The sequence below is a fragment of the Lontra canadensis genome, unplaced genomic scaffold, assembly GCF_010015895.1.
Source record: "Lontra canadensis isolate GAN:19392208 unplaced genomic scaffold, GSC_riverotter_1.0 scaffold19, whole genome shotgun sequence".
Classification (NCBI taxonomy): domain Eukaryota; kingdom Metazoa; phylum Chordata; class Mammalia; order Carnivora; family Mustelidae; genus Lontra; species Lontra canadensis.
In genome coordinates this window covers 1,887,551-1,903,185 of record NW_022631013.1, presented here as the reverse complement: position 1 = coordinate 1,903,185, position 15,635 = coordinate 1,887,551, and the positions used below count along the sequence as shown (strand labels likewise).

Below are 15,635 nucleotides of genomic sequence, written 5' to 3'. Positions count from 1 at the left end.
CGGTTTTGGAGGAATGGCTCAGGTAGTTTGGAACAGGTGCTTTGTAGCCACATCAAGAGTACACAGCATCGCAGTAAGTTGGAAATAGAACGTTGACCTGTAAAATAATAGTCTATTTGTCTACGTAGGGAAATTTAAGCCCTGTGAGACTTCCCTGTACTTGAAAAACAAAAACAAAAACAAAAAAAAACAGTGCTTGTGAGTTGGATTCTTCTGACCATTAACAAAATTGAAAGAGGAATAAAAGTGTATCCGTGGACGTTTTCAACAGGACTAGAGGAAGTCAGGGAAGCAAAGATCCAAGATTCTACAAAGTGTGCAAAAGGAGAGGCATTTTTAGTGCTTTCCGCCTGCCGGGGGCAGCGGGGGCGAGGCCGAGAACCGAGTGAGGCAGGAAGAGGTATCAGGTCTGTAGGCGGGCGAGAGGGAAGAGGTCGGGGGTCGAGTCTGGGAGTTGGTGACTTCGCTGCGCACCTGAAGGGGCGGTGCTCCCTGGCACAGGAGGACCTCGAACAGTGAACCCGAAGGGGGGCGTTGGCCCTAGGGATACCCACCAGCCCGGGACCCAACCCTTCGCCCGACCCGGCGTATCGGAACCGTGAATTCATTCCAGCACCCTGGCAGCCCCTCCCTGGCCAGGTGGGCTATCGGTCTGGGTGCCAGATTCCTCCCCGACAGGCTGCGCGCGGTCAGAGTGCAAGACCCCCTCCTGCAGTGTCCTCCCCAGCCTGGGTGCCTCTCGGGTTGCTTTTCTTTCCCTCCTCGCCCCGCCGCCCGCCCCCTTGACGGTCCCTGGGCTCCAGAGCAACGCGGTGTGCGCGGGAGCGCTGTCCGGCGCCTTCCGGAGCCGGGTGGAGTTGGTGGTGCGAGTTGACTCACAGTTGCAAACTATCCGCCAGTTAATATCCCGCTCGATCCCGCACCCACCCCGCCCGCTCTTCTTGCCCTTCCTGCGCCCCTATTTTCGATTTTAGGATCTTCTGTTTCCTGAAGTGTTTGTATAAAATCGCTGTCCATGATCTACTGAGCTAGAAATGACCCGCTGGTTTTCATACTTTTTTTGAACGCTGACTGCAGAAAATGCCATGGGGGGTAGGGTTGGAAGGAGTGTGTGTGTGTGTGTGTGTGTGTGTGTGAGAGAGAGAGAGAGAGAGAGAGAGAGAAACCGACCTGGGGGAGGGCAGGGGGCTTCCCTCTCCTGGAGGACAGACAGAATGATACATACTGTCATTAACAGTTTTGACCCACCCAGACCCCACCCTTCGGTTGCATCCATCACACAGTCATTACAAAGGGGCTGCGCTGTCACACGGCTTGCCCTGCTCCTGGGGCTCTCAGGCTGGCTTAATGAGGTGCACCCAGCCGGGACTATTGTGCAGCGCGAATGAGGCAGGAACGCTACGGCAACGATCCTAGCAGCTGCTCGCAGCAGCCCGGCAGCAGCAGCCAAACCCAGACCTCAAGTGGATGGATGCCTCTGGAAGTGTTTTCCTGAACGAACCCATCAGGCAGTGGAAGACTGTGACAGGGCTAGTGAACTTAGATGGGGCATTCCTCTCCTGCAGTTGTGCTGGCTGGAGGCAAGTGCAGTCACTCGGGTAATCGCTGGGGTGCTGGGAGCGCGGCGGGCGAGGGCGGGTGGGTGGGTGATGGTGGTGGTGGTTTTAAGGCAGTCCTCAGTCCAAAGATGGCTTAGATCAATTTGCCCTCCAACCACTCAACTCTCCTCTTTACCTTTTGTTTTGTTAGCTTGGCTTTTTCCACCCCCACCCTCTCCCTCCTGTGGTGTGAACCGTGCGTCTTGCTCTGAGGTCTGTGCATTTAAATGTAATTCTGATTGGTGAATGTTCTCTCCTTTTTGTTGTGATTACTAGAGATACTTTAGTCCTGCCTTCCCAGTTCTGCGCCCTGCACAAGCAGTTTTGAAAAATTAAGTGCAAAAAGCATGACAAAGCAATATGAGGTTGCTGTGGTAAGTGAACTTTTAAACCAAAAATTACCATTTCTTCTCATATATTTGGTCTGTGGGTGGTTTGAAGGGGAATCATCACACACAAAGGGCTCCGGGCTGGGAAGAGGGGGTGGTGAAACAAACAAAAAACAGTAGTTCTAATTTTGTTTTTCTTTTAACTGTGGTCAGTAGAGATGTTCTGCATTTATCTGGTTGATTCTCTTGGGATGGTAATGGGCTTGATGCGTTTAAAGTGGGTGAGAGTTGGCAGTCTGCAGGGTGGAGGGGCAGGGGAGGGAGGCGAAGGGAACAAGGTTATTGTCTGGTTTCTAAAAGAACGTGCAGCTCTGACTTCCTGAACTCAGCACAGTAGCCGGGTCTTCCTGATCTAAATCCTTAAGGAGAAAAAGAACAATGGGGTCTTCCTCAATCACTACAACTATCTCTGTGCCCTCACCTGTACTTGTAGACCTCCTTCCATCTTCACACTTCTCAGGTAGCAACATTAGAAGCCATCATTCTTAGGGAAATTCTAAACACTCATGGATGGTAAAATAATACATTTGGAAAGCTGTAATCCTAAAAAGAGGTTTGAGGCTGGAGAAAAGAATTGCTTACCATCCCACTTCCCACGTCTACCTTCTCGTCTCCTTGTCCTCTCTCCTTTTAAACTAAAGAGTACAAATTTATTTAAGGGTCCTTCCCCAACCTCCTCTCCTAATCCCTTTTTATTGTTTAAAAATGGGAGGTGTGTTCCAGAGAAGGATTTCTGAGTTTTGTCCCTTTATCTCATTCACTTTCTGAGAATAGCTATGCAACTTAATGTTTGTGGTATGCTTAACCATTTCAAGTTTGGTAAAAGGTTCAACCTTTCCTCTGGAAAACTCTAAATTGTTTGGCCAGTTCTGACTTAAACAAATAAAAAAAAACATTAGCAGTGCTCAGTACTCTTAACTTCTTCTGTTTGTGAATCTAGTTACCTTTTAATTTGTCAAGGGCTGTTGTCATGGAGATGGCTGGGATGCCCTATATTGGTATGGACCTGCAGATTCTCTGGTGAGGCAAGGCCATCTGAGTGTTCTCATTTGAAGGACGGAATGGAAACAAAAATGCCCCCTGAGAGGAATGGTATTCATGTTTTGTTGAAACCATTCTTAATTATCATTATTTTTTATAATTATGTATGCAGTATAATTGCATATACTTGCATTTTTCTAATCTAAACATATAAATTATTACAAACTTCCTCTGATCACAAAAACACAGAAAATAACTTTTTAAGCTGATTGCATAGCAACAGAGTTCATGAATTTTGTTGGGCATATCATTTAATAACTTAATTTAACAGCTGATTTATTTTTGGTCTCTTCTTCATGAAGTTGTTGGAATTTACCAGTAACTATCAAAGGAAAGTGAAAGCTTATGCAGTTGGCTTCCCAAATCACCACTGTTGCTGTTAGTCTTGCCATTTGCGATCACCTTCTTTAAAAAGTTTTCTGTTTGAGACTTCAAAAACCGAATGGGTAACTAAACTACTCATCTGTTGGTACAAGCAGAGTCAAGTCAGTGGAACTTTGAAAAAAAATTTTTTTTAGAAGGGGTTACATTAGAATATAGTATTTTATATATTTGTAGTAGCAAGAGTTTCAATTGGGAATTTTGCTTTTATTTTTTTTTTTTTTGGTACTGGTATTCTTGGACTATAGCCAACTAACAATATTTTTAACTCTGTAATTTATTTTGGACCATTATACTCAACCATCATACCTATTCTGTTTTGTGACTAATCTTAATCTCTATTGGTATTGCCTGGTTTTTGCCTTTTTTTTTTTTTTTTAATGAACATCTTAAACTGTATTTATGTAAGGAATATAAACAAGGTAAGAATTCACTACTACTGCTGTACAGATATTTGCAAGTAAATTTATGGCCTGGATATATGTAAAGTTAGATCACTTGGATACTTGGGGGAAAACAACTTTAATCTGAATTATTTGATAATACTCATAATCTCAACTAAGCCCTCAACTTTACTATAACTTTTCATCTACACATTGAAAATACTGTTTTACTTGAAGACATTCATAAAACTTATTATTTAAAATAACTTGGGTAATTTAAAGTTGTCTAAGTGGTAATTAATAATGGTGCATATAGTTTAATATCTTATAAATGTAGATTATTTAATGCCATATATTCCTGGCACTTTCCCTCCCTAATACCACAATTCTTTGGCAATTTTAGATTTACTAAATTTTCTCAATATGGAAATTTCTTTATATCAGAATGTAATACTATAATCATTTCTTTCCTCCATGTTCTAATTATATGTCATTAGCTCATTAGAAATACAGTGGCCATGTTCAGATATTTTCCATAAATTTTACAAAAGCAGAAAGCTTATAATATTCATAATAACAAAATTCTAAGTGTTTTCAACTAAGCAATATTCTCATAGAAATAGTCATTGCTTCCCATAACATTGACTCATTTTATGTAAATAGGTATCATATATAAAGGAGCAAAATAGATGGGATAGCTGTAGGGAGTGCAGGTCAGTGGCAGCTAGGGTCATCTAATATTACATTGAACATTTTATCTCTTGTACCCTATCTAGGACATGAAATGTGCTTGCAATCAAACAAGCAAAAGAGGAATTGCTGAAGTGGTATTATGATTTTAACAATTCAAAAATAACCTTCATTTCTTACTTCTAATTAGTATTAAACTTAATGTATACCTTTATTCAAGTAGACAATCTAAAGCAGCTAAGAAGTTAACTTTAATAGTTAACATTTGTTGTCTACCTGCCATGATCCAGGCATGAATCCACTCATATGTGAGTGCTTTATATGTATTATCTTAGTTAATCTTCAAAACACACTAGGGGGTAGGTTTTATTATGCCTAGCAACTAAGTAGAGTAAGGTCAGTCAGCTTAATGAGCATTTGAATCAGATCTATCGAAACTTGATCTAAAATCAAACAAAATGAAAATCAAATAATAGAAAATATGAGATATTTTTCTGAATTTAAAGAGACCCTCCACGTAAAACCCACACGATCTCCACAAATTCCCAAGGTAGGAATGATTACCCTTAATCTTGGCACTTTCTTTGATAAAACGTTTTTGAAGAAATAAAGATTAGTGAAATATTCCTAATCATAATTCCCAAATTGGGTGAAAGTACATTAGGCTAATTTGTTGGTTGTTTCTCTCTTGGGACAATAATTATGGAGAACTTATTGCATTCTCCATCCCACCCCAAAAACAAGCAAAAGAAAGCAAGATTAAATCGATTATAATGACAGAAGTATTTTTAAGTAAGTACCAACAATGCCTACTTACTAAAAGGAAAACCTAACTGCAAAATTAGTTTTCCTTAAAAGAGATTTACAATAAAATAAGTAGAGTAATTTTTTAAAAATTTTACCAACTTAAAATGCTCTTTAATTTTTCATTTTAAAGACTTTGAAACTTTGAATATAATAATATTTGTCTAAGTAATGAAATGTTACGTGATTTGATAAGTGGCAAATCATTTGATTATTTTTTGCCATACTTAGGTATTTTTTTTTTAAGATTTTATTTATTTATTGGACAGACAGAGATCACAAGTAGGCAGAGAGGCAGGCAGAGAGAGAGGAGGAAGCAGGCTCCCTGCTGAGCAGAGAGCCCTATGCGGGCCTCCATCCCAGGACCCTGGGATCATGACATGAGCCGAAGGTAGAGGCTTTAACCCACTGAGCCACCCAGGCGCCCATACTTAGGTATTTTTTAAGTAAGTTTGCCTTGATAATACCTATAATCAATTAACTTCTGCTGTAACTATCTTGTGAACTTTTAAAACTGCCCTGATTTAGTTAACTAAAGAGACATATAGAAAGTGATGTAGAAAAATAAAAGTGATGTAGAGTGGTGGGTACTAAGGAGGGCACGTATAGCATGGATCACTGGGTGTGGTGCATAAACAATGAATCTTGCAACACTGAAAAAATAAAATTAAATTTAAAAAAAAGAAAAACAATTTTCAAACGAGATTCCATTATTTGATTCCTTTTTAAATATGCAAGATGATAGGCTTTCAAATATTAGAAAAAGATTCCCTTTAAAAAGCTCTAATTGTACTCTTTTTTTATTTATGAAATCCTTGAACCTCAGAGATTGGGACACAGATATTGCATCTGCTCTGGTTTGCTTATGTATTAACTTGAATCTGCAAAAATGGAGATGAGAACCCATTCAAGTTCCTTTAAGTACCAATGAAAAAATATTTAAGGACATCATTTCCATTCGACAGAAAACTGCTCAATTTTTCGCTTTCGCCTGAGAAGAAATGAAAGTACTCAGAATAACTCTGTCTGCATGTTATGCAATAAATGGTCTCCTGAGTTGTTTAGTGTAAACATTTTTTTAAATTGGGTTACTTTTTTAAAATGCACAGAGCTCACATGTTAAAAGAGCATTTTAATTTATATTCTTATCAAGGGAAGAACTTTTTAGAAATTGATTGGTCTGATTTGTGTCAGCCTTTTATAAAGTGAAATCATCCAGATCTATCATATTTACTTTTATTTTCTTTAAAGATTTTATTTTTAAGTAATCTCTGCACCCAACATGGGACTCAAAACTCACAACTCCAAGATCAAGAGTAACACACCCTACTGACTAAGCTAGCCAGGCACCCCATAAATCTATCATGTTTAAGCCCCAATTATTATGAGAGTCCCAGTAGCTTTTTTTTTTAAGTCTGGTAACTTTTGATTTTTAAGAACCATGTTACAATCAGAGAACTGTGGGGCTTGAGTGTTTCAACCTGGCAATATTCTAGCTGTTGGTCATATATAACTCAGCTGGATTTCACTTTGACCTTGGAGACCATTCTTTGATAGACTCTTGGATTTTCACCCTCTGAAAATTAATTCTAGTTACTTACCTCATTTTAAATAAAATTCAATCTCAGTTTTTTATCATAGTTAATAAAATATTTGTATAACTTTGTTTTATTCTTGATTTGAAAATTTACATTATATTACTATGTACTAAAATCACAGAACTGTATCAAGACAATTCTCTTGCCCTTCAGATTCATCAAAGTACACAGATATATATATATATATATATATATATATATATATATATATAAAATAAGTGTATATATACATGTATAAAAAGTGAGGGTTTCATTAGTATGAAGCAAAAGAGAAAACTTATTAAAGCAGTTTTTCAGTTTTAAACTTATGGAATAATACCATAAAACTGAATTTTATCTAATGAAAAGTACATTAACTATATTTATTATTAACTAAAAAATCTTGAGTATTTTAGGATAAACCTGTTGAGTCTATTCTCTTCTATATCATCACTATTGCTTTCCCTTAACTTCATACAAAATGTTAATTTCACTTGAAAAATTAGGAGCTGTGGTCTATCTTTAAAGTAGGAAAAGAATGGCAGGACCTTAAGATAATTCTTTTATAAGTTCTGGAAGCCTTCAAGCTTTGCACCTCAATAATCCTTTTAAATTCTTTTAAACATGAAATTATTACATTTTGTGTTCAAAGTAAAGTTGTATGTTATGGATTTTCAAAGCTTCTCAGAGCATGAAGGGTTTACAGGAAAGGGCAAAATAATACAAGCTAGATACCACCACACCTGACAGACATTGACAGAGGTTGAGAAGACAGTATTTTAATGGATTTTTTTAATAGAAAAATACAGTTAATGAAATCTGAGGTTATTACCAGTAAGAACTGAGAACTCAGCTTTTTGAGTATTTCCAATAAAAATAATGAACCACAGGATACATAAATATTTAATAAAATGTAAAAAATCACCACTCTCCTTTGTTAAGGATAATGAGAATAAAGATTGCTTTAGAAATCTACACTTCTGAATTTCTAATTTCTCAGTGCTTAATTTATCACCATTAAATTTGGTGTTATGGCAGAGATGGTATTTATTTATTTATTTATTTTAAGATTATATTTATTTATTTGACAAAGAGAGAGAGAGTGAGAGAGAGAGATCACAAGTAGGCAGAACAGCAGGCAGAGAGAGGGGGAAGCAGGCTCCCTGCTGAGCAGAGAGCCCAATTCGGGTCTTGATTCCAGAACCCTGAGATCATGACTTGAGCAGAAGGCAGAGGCTTAACCCACTAAGCTACTCAGGCGCCCCCAGAGATGGTATTTAATATGTTTAGTTCTTATCCTAGACAACATAACATTTTGGTGTATCCTGGAATATAAATTAATGGTATATATTACTCAACAAACGTCATGGCATGCTGACTAGGTTTTAGGATCAGTGCTGGAGCCGGGAATATCCCGTTGGGAGAGATGGCTTTGCTATCAAGCAATGCACAGTCAGTGTAGGAGACAGACATGTCAACAAATGGTTATAATGGAGTGAGACCATTGCTATCCGAGCTATGTACAAAGTGCTTTTCGGAGTGCAGAGGAAACTATCACCAATTTGCCTGCAGTTTGCTTGAGGGAGGGTATTCAGGAAGTGCGTCTCAGTGGAGGTGAAGTTTTGCACACTGACTTTTTTTTTTTTATTAAAAAAGTGTAATACTGGACCTCCAAATAATATAAAGAAAGATACAGTCTAAGAATAAAAAAGAAAGAAAGAAAAAAAGACGGTCTATATTTTTCTAGCTTTTACATTTTGATATTTGATATGTACTTAAGATGAGGGAGAGCAAGTTTTCTACATAGGATGCTGAATTTTTAAAGATACATTAGTGTAATTTCTCAGATACACTGCCTTTGACAAATGTGCACAGCCAGGCAAGCCTTTAATATATTGATTATGTTAGTGTTTTGTTGCTAGTAGCATAATGGATAAAGCACAGGCTCCATTTTTATTCTTCTATGCTCTACCAAAGGCCGAGGGCGGCGGGGGTCGGGGCGGGGGCGGGGGGGGGGGGCGTTGAGAAAGAAGTATATTGCAAACCGTGAAAGGCACACAAAAGCAAAAGTAATTAAATAACATAAATGGTGAGGGAGATTGCCTGTGATCTGGGCTAGAATTAGAAGAGGAGGTGTAAGAAAGAGGTTATTTGAGAGGAAATGATATGAAAATGTTTTAAAATAGAAAAAAGAGTTCCGCTTTATAACAATAGGGCATCAACTTAAGTGATTTCACTTTCCTTTGTGTTGCTTCACATTTACATCGGAGAAGGGAAGTACTATTAATCTGAAATTTTCTTTACTTAGGATTAAGTTTCATCATTGATCCGACTCAAACCACCCTATTTTTCTTTCTTAAACTCCCAATTGCCTGAAAAATCTTCACTTCAGAGTGATTAGTACTTCATGTGAATGTCATTATGCATTTTGCTTTCTGATACCTTGACAATGCATTCTTGCTGGGATTCTCTCCTGGAAACAATTTTTTATTTCCTTCTGTTCATTTTTAGGAAAATCCTCTCAACATTGTTATATGTATTATTTTATAGGAAGGAAGCATGTAAAATACTCTTGAACTCATTTTACTTGTGAGTTTGAATAGCATTCAGATTAGAATGATTTCCCCAGAATTTTATAGGCTTGCCCAATCCAGCTGTATATTTTATATGCTAATGTAAATTCTATTTTTGTTCCCCTTGGGGGTTTAAGTGATTATAATTGTTGCTCTTCAAAAGCCAAACAGATGATGATTGCTGCTTCAGGAGTATACCAAAAGAAACTGGCTTTCATTAAACCTGCTCATCCACTTCATAATTATCTCCATTTTATCTAGCTAAGAAGGAGGAAAAAATGGCAAGTACAGTTCATTGAAGCCAGTTCAGTTATTTAAACATTACTTTATTGAACTAGCAGGAGGTGTAAAGTAGGGGGAATGTTTTCATTCTAACACTGATGTGTAGCCAGTGGCCCAGCTCAAGAGTTAGTTGAGCATCAAATGCCAGAGGCCACAGGGAACGAGAGGGGAGATATTTTGAGCCATTCTGAGAGGAGTCCTCTAGTGGATACAGTAAATAGTACTGCAGTGACAGCTATGCTGAAATATTCTTTTTGCTTGTTCTTCCTGTAAGTTAAAAATGAAAGCTATGTAGCTTTCTACTAAGAGAGACTCAGAAATGCATCTGAAGTGAAAGAGTAATTTCCTATATAATGTAAAAAATTGGGGCGGGGGGCGATATTGATAAGTTTCAGATACCAAATCCTGAGACCAACAACAGAAGTCCTTCAAAGAATCCTTATGGTCATATAAGCCTTGTGTTCTGATCTTGGGTCAGAAGGAAGATTCTTATGAAGGTTGATTTTCCTCAACAGATAGAGCGTCTTCCCATTTAGGTGACATGGGGCTCTGAGTTATCTGTTCCCTGGTCTAGGGGCTGTGTGGAGGGGTGGCTTTGGAACTGGCTTGTATTGGAACATGTTCCTGACCACATATATTGCTGGCTGTCCTGATGGTGCAGTGAGGGTCATTGAACTGTTACCCAGGGGAATAGAAAAGTATCCAGATTCATCAGCTAAGTATCCAGCTGTGAGAAAGCAGTTCTCTGGTGGTTCAATGAAAAATTCTGAAAGAGCTCTCTCTTCCAAAATTTCAAAGAGCATGTTTTAGAAACCAATTGTCTAAGGGTAGACTTAGATAAAACATAATTTTCATAAACAAAGAAAATGGAAGGTTTAATTTTAATTTTAATTTTTATTTTTTACAGATTTTCATTTTTATGTTCCATAATAGTTCTGCAAGTTTCAGGCAATTTCAGCTTTTGAAGTTTCAACACAGAGTTGTTATTTTACAACCTAATTTTGAAACTTCTGTGAAATCATATTAAAAAAGGGAAAAAAGTTTACTTAATAAGAGAAAGGAAATATGTTCCTGAAAGCCTTTTGGATAATTTGCCAGAAAGTTCTATGCATTAACAAAGTTATTTTCCTCTCAATTCTTATGCCATAACAATAAAAAAAAAATTCCTGTTTTCATATATGTAATTTTATTTTGACTTCACAATAACCTCATAAAGGAAGAAAAATAAATAATATCATCTTATTTTATATATAGAAACAGAGTTCACAATTTTAAAACTGGAATCTGGGTTGGGGCGCCTGGGTGGCTCAGTTGGTTAAACAGCTGCCTTCAGCTCAGGTCATGATCTCGGGATCCTGGGATCTGGCCCCATATCAGGCTTCCTGCTCAACAAGGGTCCTGCTTCTCCCTCTCCCTCTGCCTACTGCTCCCCTTGTTTATGTTTGCTTGCTCTCTTTCTGTCAAATAAATAAAATCTTAAAATAAAAAAAAAAACCAAACCTGGAATCTGGGGATACCACCTCCTTCATCAGAATTTTAACACCTGGATTTACCAATAGCTTGCCAATGCATGATGTTGGAATTAGAGCTAGACTTTAAGAATCCTTTCTAAACTCTAGGGTCAGGCTAAAAATGTTACCAGAGAATGAATATTTTCTCAATCTTAGGTCACCTAAGCAATTTGCTTTCTTAGATCCAGGGAAAGGGTGTATCAATGGCATGCTCTCTAAAAACTCTCTGAATTAAAAACTCTATCTGGTGGTGGGACAGTATTAGAATTTTCTTGGATTCCTGTGCAGAAATATGCCAGGGTTTACATAACTTTGATTTCTTACCAACAAGGCTTATAAAAGCCATAAGTCTGAGAATATACCAACTGCACCAAGAGCTGTTTTAGGCAAAAATAGTGAAAACTCTGTGATTGGTTTTTCACTGTTCCATCACCTTCTCCTGATACCTTTAGGACCTGGCCATCCTTTGTTTCCTTAGGGTTGTGCTGTCCCTTTACTTATATTGTTCAAACCCAAGGTCTCCTAGGACAATATCTCTTTCCCTTCTACGGTGACAGGTTGTTAATCTAATAAATTATTCTCCACTAATGGGAAGATATGAAGGAAAGTCCTTTTTTTTTTTTTTTTCCAGTTGATATTTAGAAGTGACTTACAGGGGAAATGTCCTCATTTTTGTTAAACAATCATGGTGAATAACTTGTAAGGTGGTCATGTCAGGCCAATATGAATATTTTTTGATAGCTGCTTTTCTTAACCATGTGGCACTCCTTGATCTCTACCACTGTGGAGACTGCTTACTTATCTTGAAATAGGACAGTTAGAAATGAACTCACTCAACAGAAAAATATAACTGAAAAAAAAAATCCTGCCTTATCTCTCTATGTTTATTAAATAGAAGTAAAAGCTTTTCTTCAATATGACAGGAAATGGTGGAAAATCAGGTTTACTCTGTGACCTCACAGACATATGAATGTAAATCAAATCTTTTAAAAGTCTCCCTGTTAAGTGTCTTCCAGAATAATACAAAGTAGAGATTTGATAATTATTCCAATTAATCTGCTCAACAGAGAGCCACACAAGCCACACTTTAACTGCAAGTTAACTGAGAAACTGAAAATTTGTACTGTTTTGTTTAAAATCACTGGTTCATCAGAATCATCTGTGGAGGTTTTCATAAATACATAAGCTTAGACCTCACCTCAGAATTACTAAGCAGGCATCCTGGGGTACAGACCAGGTCTCTGTACTTTAAAAGAAAGAGCCTCCCTGGTAGGTTGAGGCTTGGATCCACAGCTATGAGTGAGAACATCCAGGCTTTCCTCTCACCAGTTCTAACCGTCACTAAAGAGTCTCTCTGTGCCAGGTATTCTCCAAAGCCCTTGACAAATACTTTTCAACTTAGTGCTTACCATAACCCTAAAAGGTTGCTTTTATTTGTATAGTACTCATTTTACCGATGAAAAATCTGAGGCTTGGAGAGGTCGGGGAATGTGACTAAAATCATATACCACGGATATGGAGAGGCAGAACCAGAATCCACGTCTGCTTGAATACTATGAACCACTACAAGCCTGAGAAGGCCTTTTAAATACACAGATTGAAAATGCATGGCTGTATTTTATAGCTGTAATTTCCAACCTAGAAACTCCCATTTTGTTGTTTGATTATCCTAAGATTATCCAGAGTGTACAGGGATTGTTTCATTTCATGGCCTTAAAAGAGAGCTGCTATATTCATGTGAGAGGAGACATGGTCTAATAGGTAAAAGAGTCTTTAAAATTATAGGTCAACTGTTTTGCTTTCTTTGTATAAAAGTGATAGATGGCTTTCTACTTTAGGTCTTAATTCAGAAACTCAAGGTAGTAAACTACCTTCTAATTTCATGGCTAAAAAATATTCAGAAATGACACAATGTTAGAAGAGCCTACTTTTTTCTTCCAGGTTAATTTCTTATTAAAAAATACTAAAAATTATATAAAATCATTGCTGAGAAATGCAGTTTCCAGTGTGGAATATGCAATTTTAGGATTTGTTCTTTCTGATTTGGGACTGACACAATTTTTTAGAATAGTGATGACTCATGTCTAGGACTGAAATCTGTTTTTCATGGGTTTATACATTTTCCCCTTGAATTGCACCAAAAATGGTTTTTTAATTGGCTTTAACTCATGCCCAATAAATTGGACGAAAATTGATTGCCGCAGTCATGTTTGGTTTAAAATTATTCAGGACTGCGCCATGAGTCAAATGAGTGCGTGATCGAGGGCAGCAGTGCTTTATGTCCTCTGTTTATAACAAATAATGTTTTTTCAAAACAGTCATAATTCATACCTAAAAGTTAATATATGTTCACAACTTATAGAGCTTAAAAGACAGTAGCAGAGCCATGTTAAAAAAGAAATTTCTCTTATTTTCATATTCTTTCTTAATATTTCTTTCTAATATTTTCCAGTTCTCCCAAGACTACAGGTTTGGTCATTATATACCTTTAAAATTAAATAATTCTGCATGTAGTTCTTGATAGATTCTTGGTCATAATAGTAGAATATTTTTAAATAGCAAAATTAAATAAATGAGAATGTTCAGACTGTACCATCCTATGGAGTTGAGACCGGGAGCCAGTTCCTCATTCTCTGCAGAGTGATTTTATTTATTTATTTTTTTATAAAAGATTTTATTTATTTATTTGACAGAGAGAGATCACAAGTAGGCAGAGAGGCAGGCAGAGAGAGAGGGGGAAGCAGGCTCCCCGCCCAGCAGAGAGCCTGATGAGAGGCTTGATCCCAGGACCCCGGGATCATGACCTGAGCCGAAGGCAGAGGCTTTAACCCACTGAGCGACCCAGGCGCCCCTGCAGAGTGATTTTAAAGACAAATATTAAACAATATGAAAATTGAATTAACTCAGGTGACTGTTTAGGGCATGGAAATAGCAATTCACTAAATGGTACCTGTCAGGAAGCCAGTTTTTGTTCAATCTCATTATAATTATTTACTGTGTTATGGCTTTCATTTATTTATATCCCATAGAAATATACGCAAATCACTTTAAGGGTTTTGCTAGTTGGGAATAAAGGTGCATTTTAGGAGATTCTCTAGCAACTGCAGGAAAGGGTATAATAAGGAAAAAGAAATGATTAATTAAATGAAAAGAACATCCCTTGGTCATAATATAGATAGGCATTAAGTGAAGGAAATAGTTGATATTATTGAGTATAGTGAATATTAGGCAATTCTAAATGGGCAGATTAGTTATTATCTTATATTGTATTCTTCTAAGAAACTGGTGGAGCAATTTCTGAAATTTTTGTCAGTTTGCTGTATTATTTTTTTCAAAGATTTTATTTGTATTTGACAGAGAGAGAGCACAAGTAGGCAGAGTGGCAGGCAGAGGGAGAGGGAGAAGCAGGCTCTCTTCTGAGCAGGGAACCAGATGTGGAACTCGATCCCAGGACCCTGGGATCATGACCTGAGCCAAAGGCAGCCGCTTAACCAACTGAGACACCCAGGCGCCCCAATTTGCTGTATTATATATGTATTTTTCATATGTATTAAATCTCAAGATTTGTTTTTGCAAGTGAACACTATCTTGTTTATAAACTCTAGGCTGTTCATTTGTCCTCTCTATGAATCTAAGTTGTCTTTTAAGCAGTCCCTGGTCCTTTCCATTCAGTATCTACCACCAGCTTCCACCTGCTAACTACAGGGCTGAAGCTTGAGCTGTTCAGCATAGTTTTGGTGTGTTTTTTTTTTCACCCCAAACACAAAACTCCCTGTTTTTCAGATTTATAAAAAGAATAGATGCTCCAAATTTTTACAAACCCAATAATGCAGAAAACATAAAGAAAAAAGGACCTAAAGGTCCAATTCCTATTATCTCAAAATAGCCACCGTTTAATGTTCTGATGACTATTCTTTATGAGATGTTGAATACTCTCAACCATATTTCATGGAAATCTTTATATATCACTAAATTACAAACATATACTCTCCTTTTCAATGGCTTATAACTGTTTACTATGGTTATAGAGTACACTTCTCAAAATTAAAATCTACAAAAACGAAATAATGAAAATGTCCTCAAAACCTAATATGACTGGTGGCTTGGACCTCCTAGGACATCATATATTCTGTTTCTCAAAATCCTATTGATCTGACCTGAATCATTTTAAAGAAGTAAATCATCCTAAGTATCTTTTATCTCACTTCCATTTGTCAGCAATAGACAGCATGTCAAGACTTGAGTATGATTATTTCCAATTTAAAAAAGAGTTTTATCTATTCATGTTAATTGTAATCTCTGTACTGTTGTTCTTTTGCAAATGTTATGTCATCTTTAATTTCTGCTACATATATATATTTTATATATATATGTGTGTGTGTGTATATATATATATATATATATAT

At 37.1% G+C, this 15,635-nt stretch overlaps 1 protein-coding gene across 4 annotated transcripts in view; it reads left to right on the top strand.

Moving 5' to 3' along the window:
• The first annotated feature begins 1,251 nt into the window (after nt 1–1,251).
• ELAVL2 (ELAV like RNA binding protein 2) overlaps nt 1,252–15,635 on the top strand; it is a 168,809-nt gene continuing 154,425 nt past the window's right edge. For 2 of the 4 annotated variants that reach the window (XM_032860313.1, XM_032860306.1), the window contains exon 1: nt 1,793–1,811. Coding sequence is in view for 1 of the 4 variants with exons in the window: in XM_032860308.1 (XP_032716199.1) it covers nt 1,946–1,972 (27 nt within the window). In the remaining 3 variants the exon portion in view is untranslated. Of the gene's footprint in view, nt 1,581–1,792; nt 1,812–1,874; nt 1,973–15,635 lie in introns of those variants that run through there. The other 2 variants (XM_032860308.1, XM_032860303.1) reach the window with 2 other exon arrangements.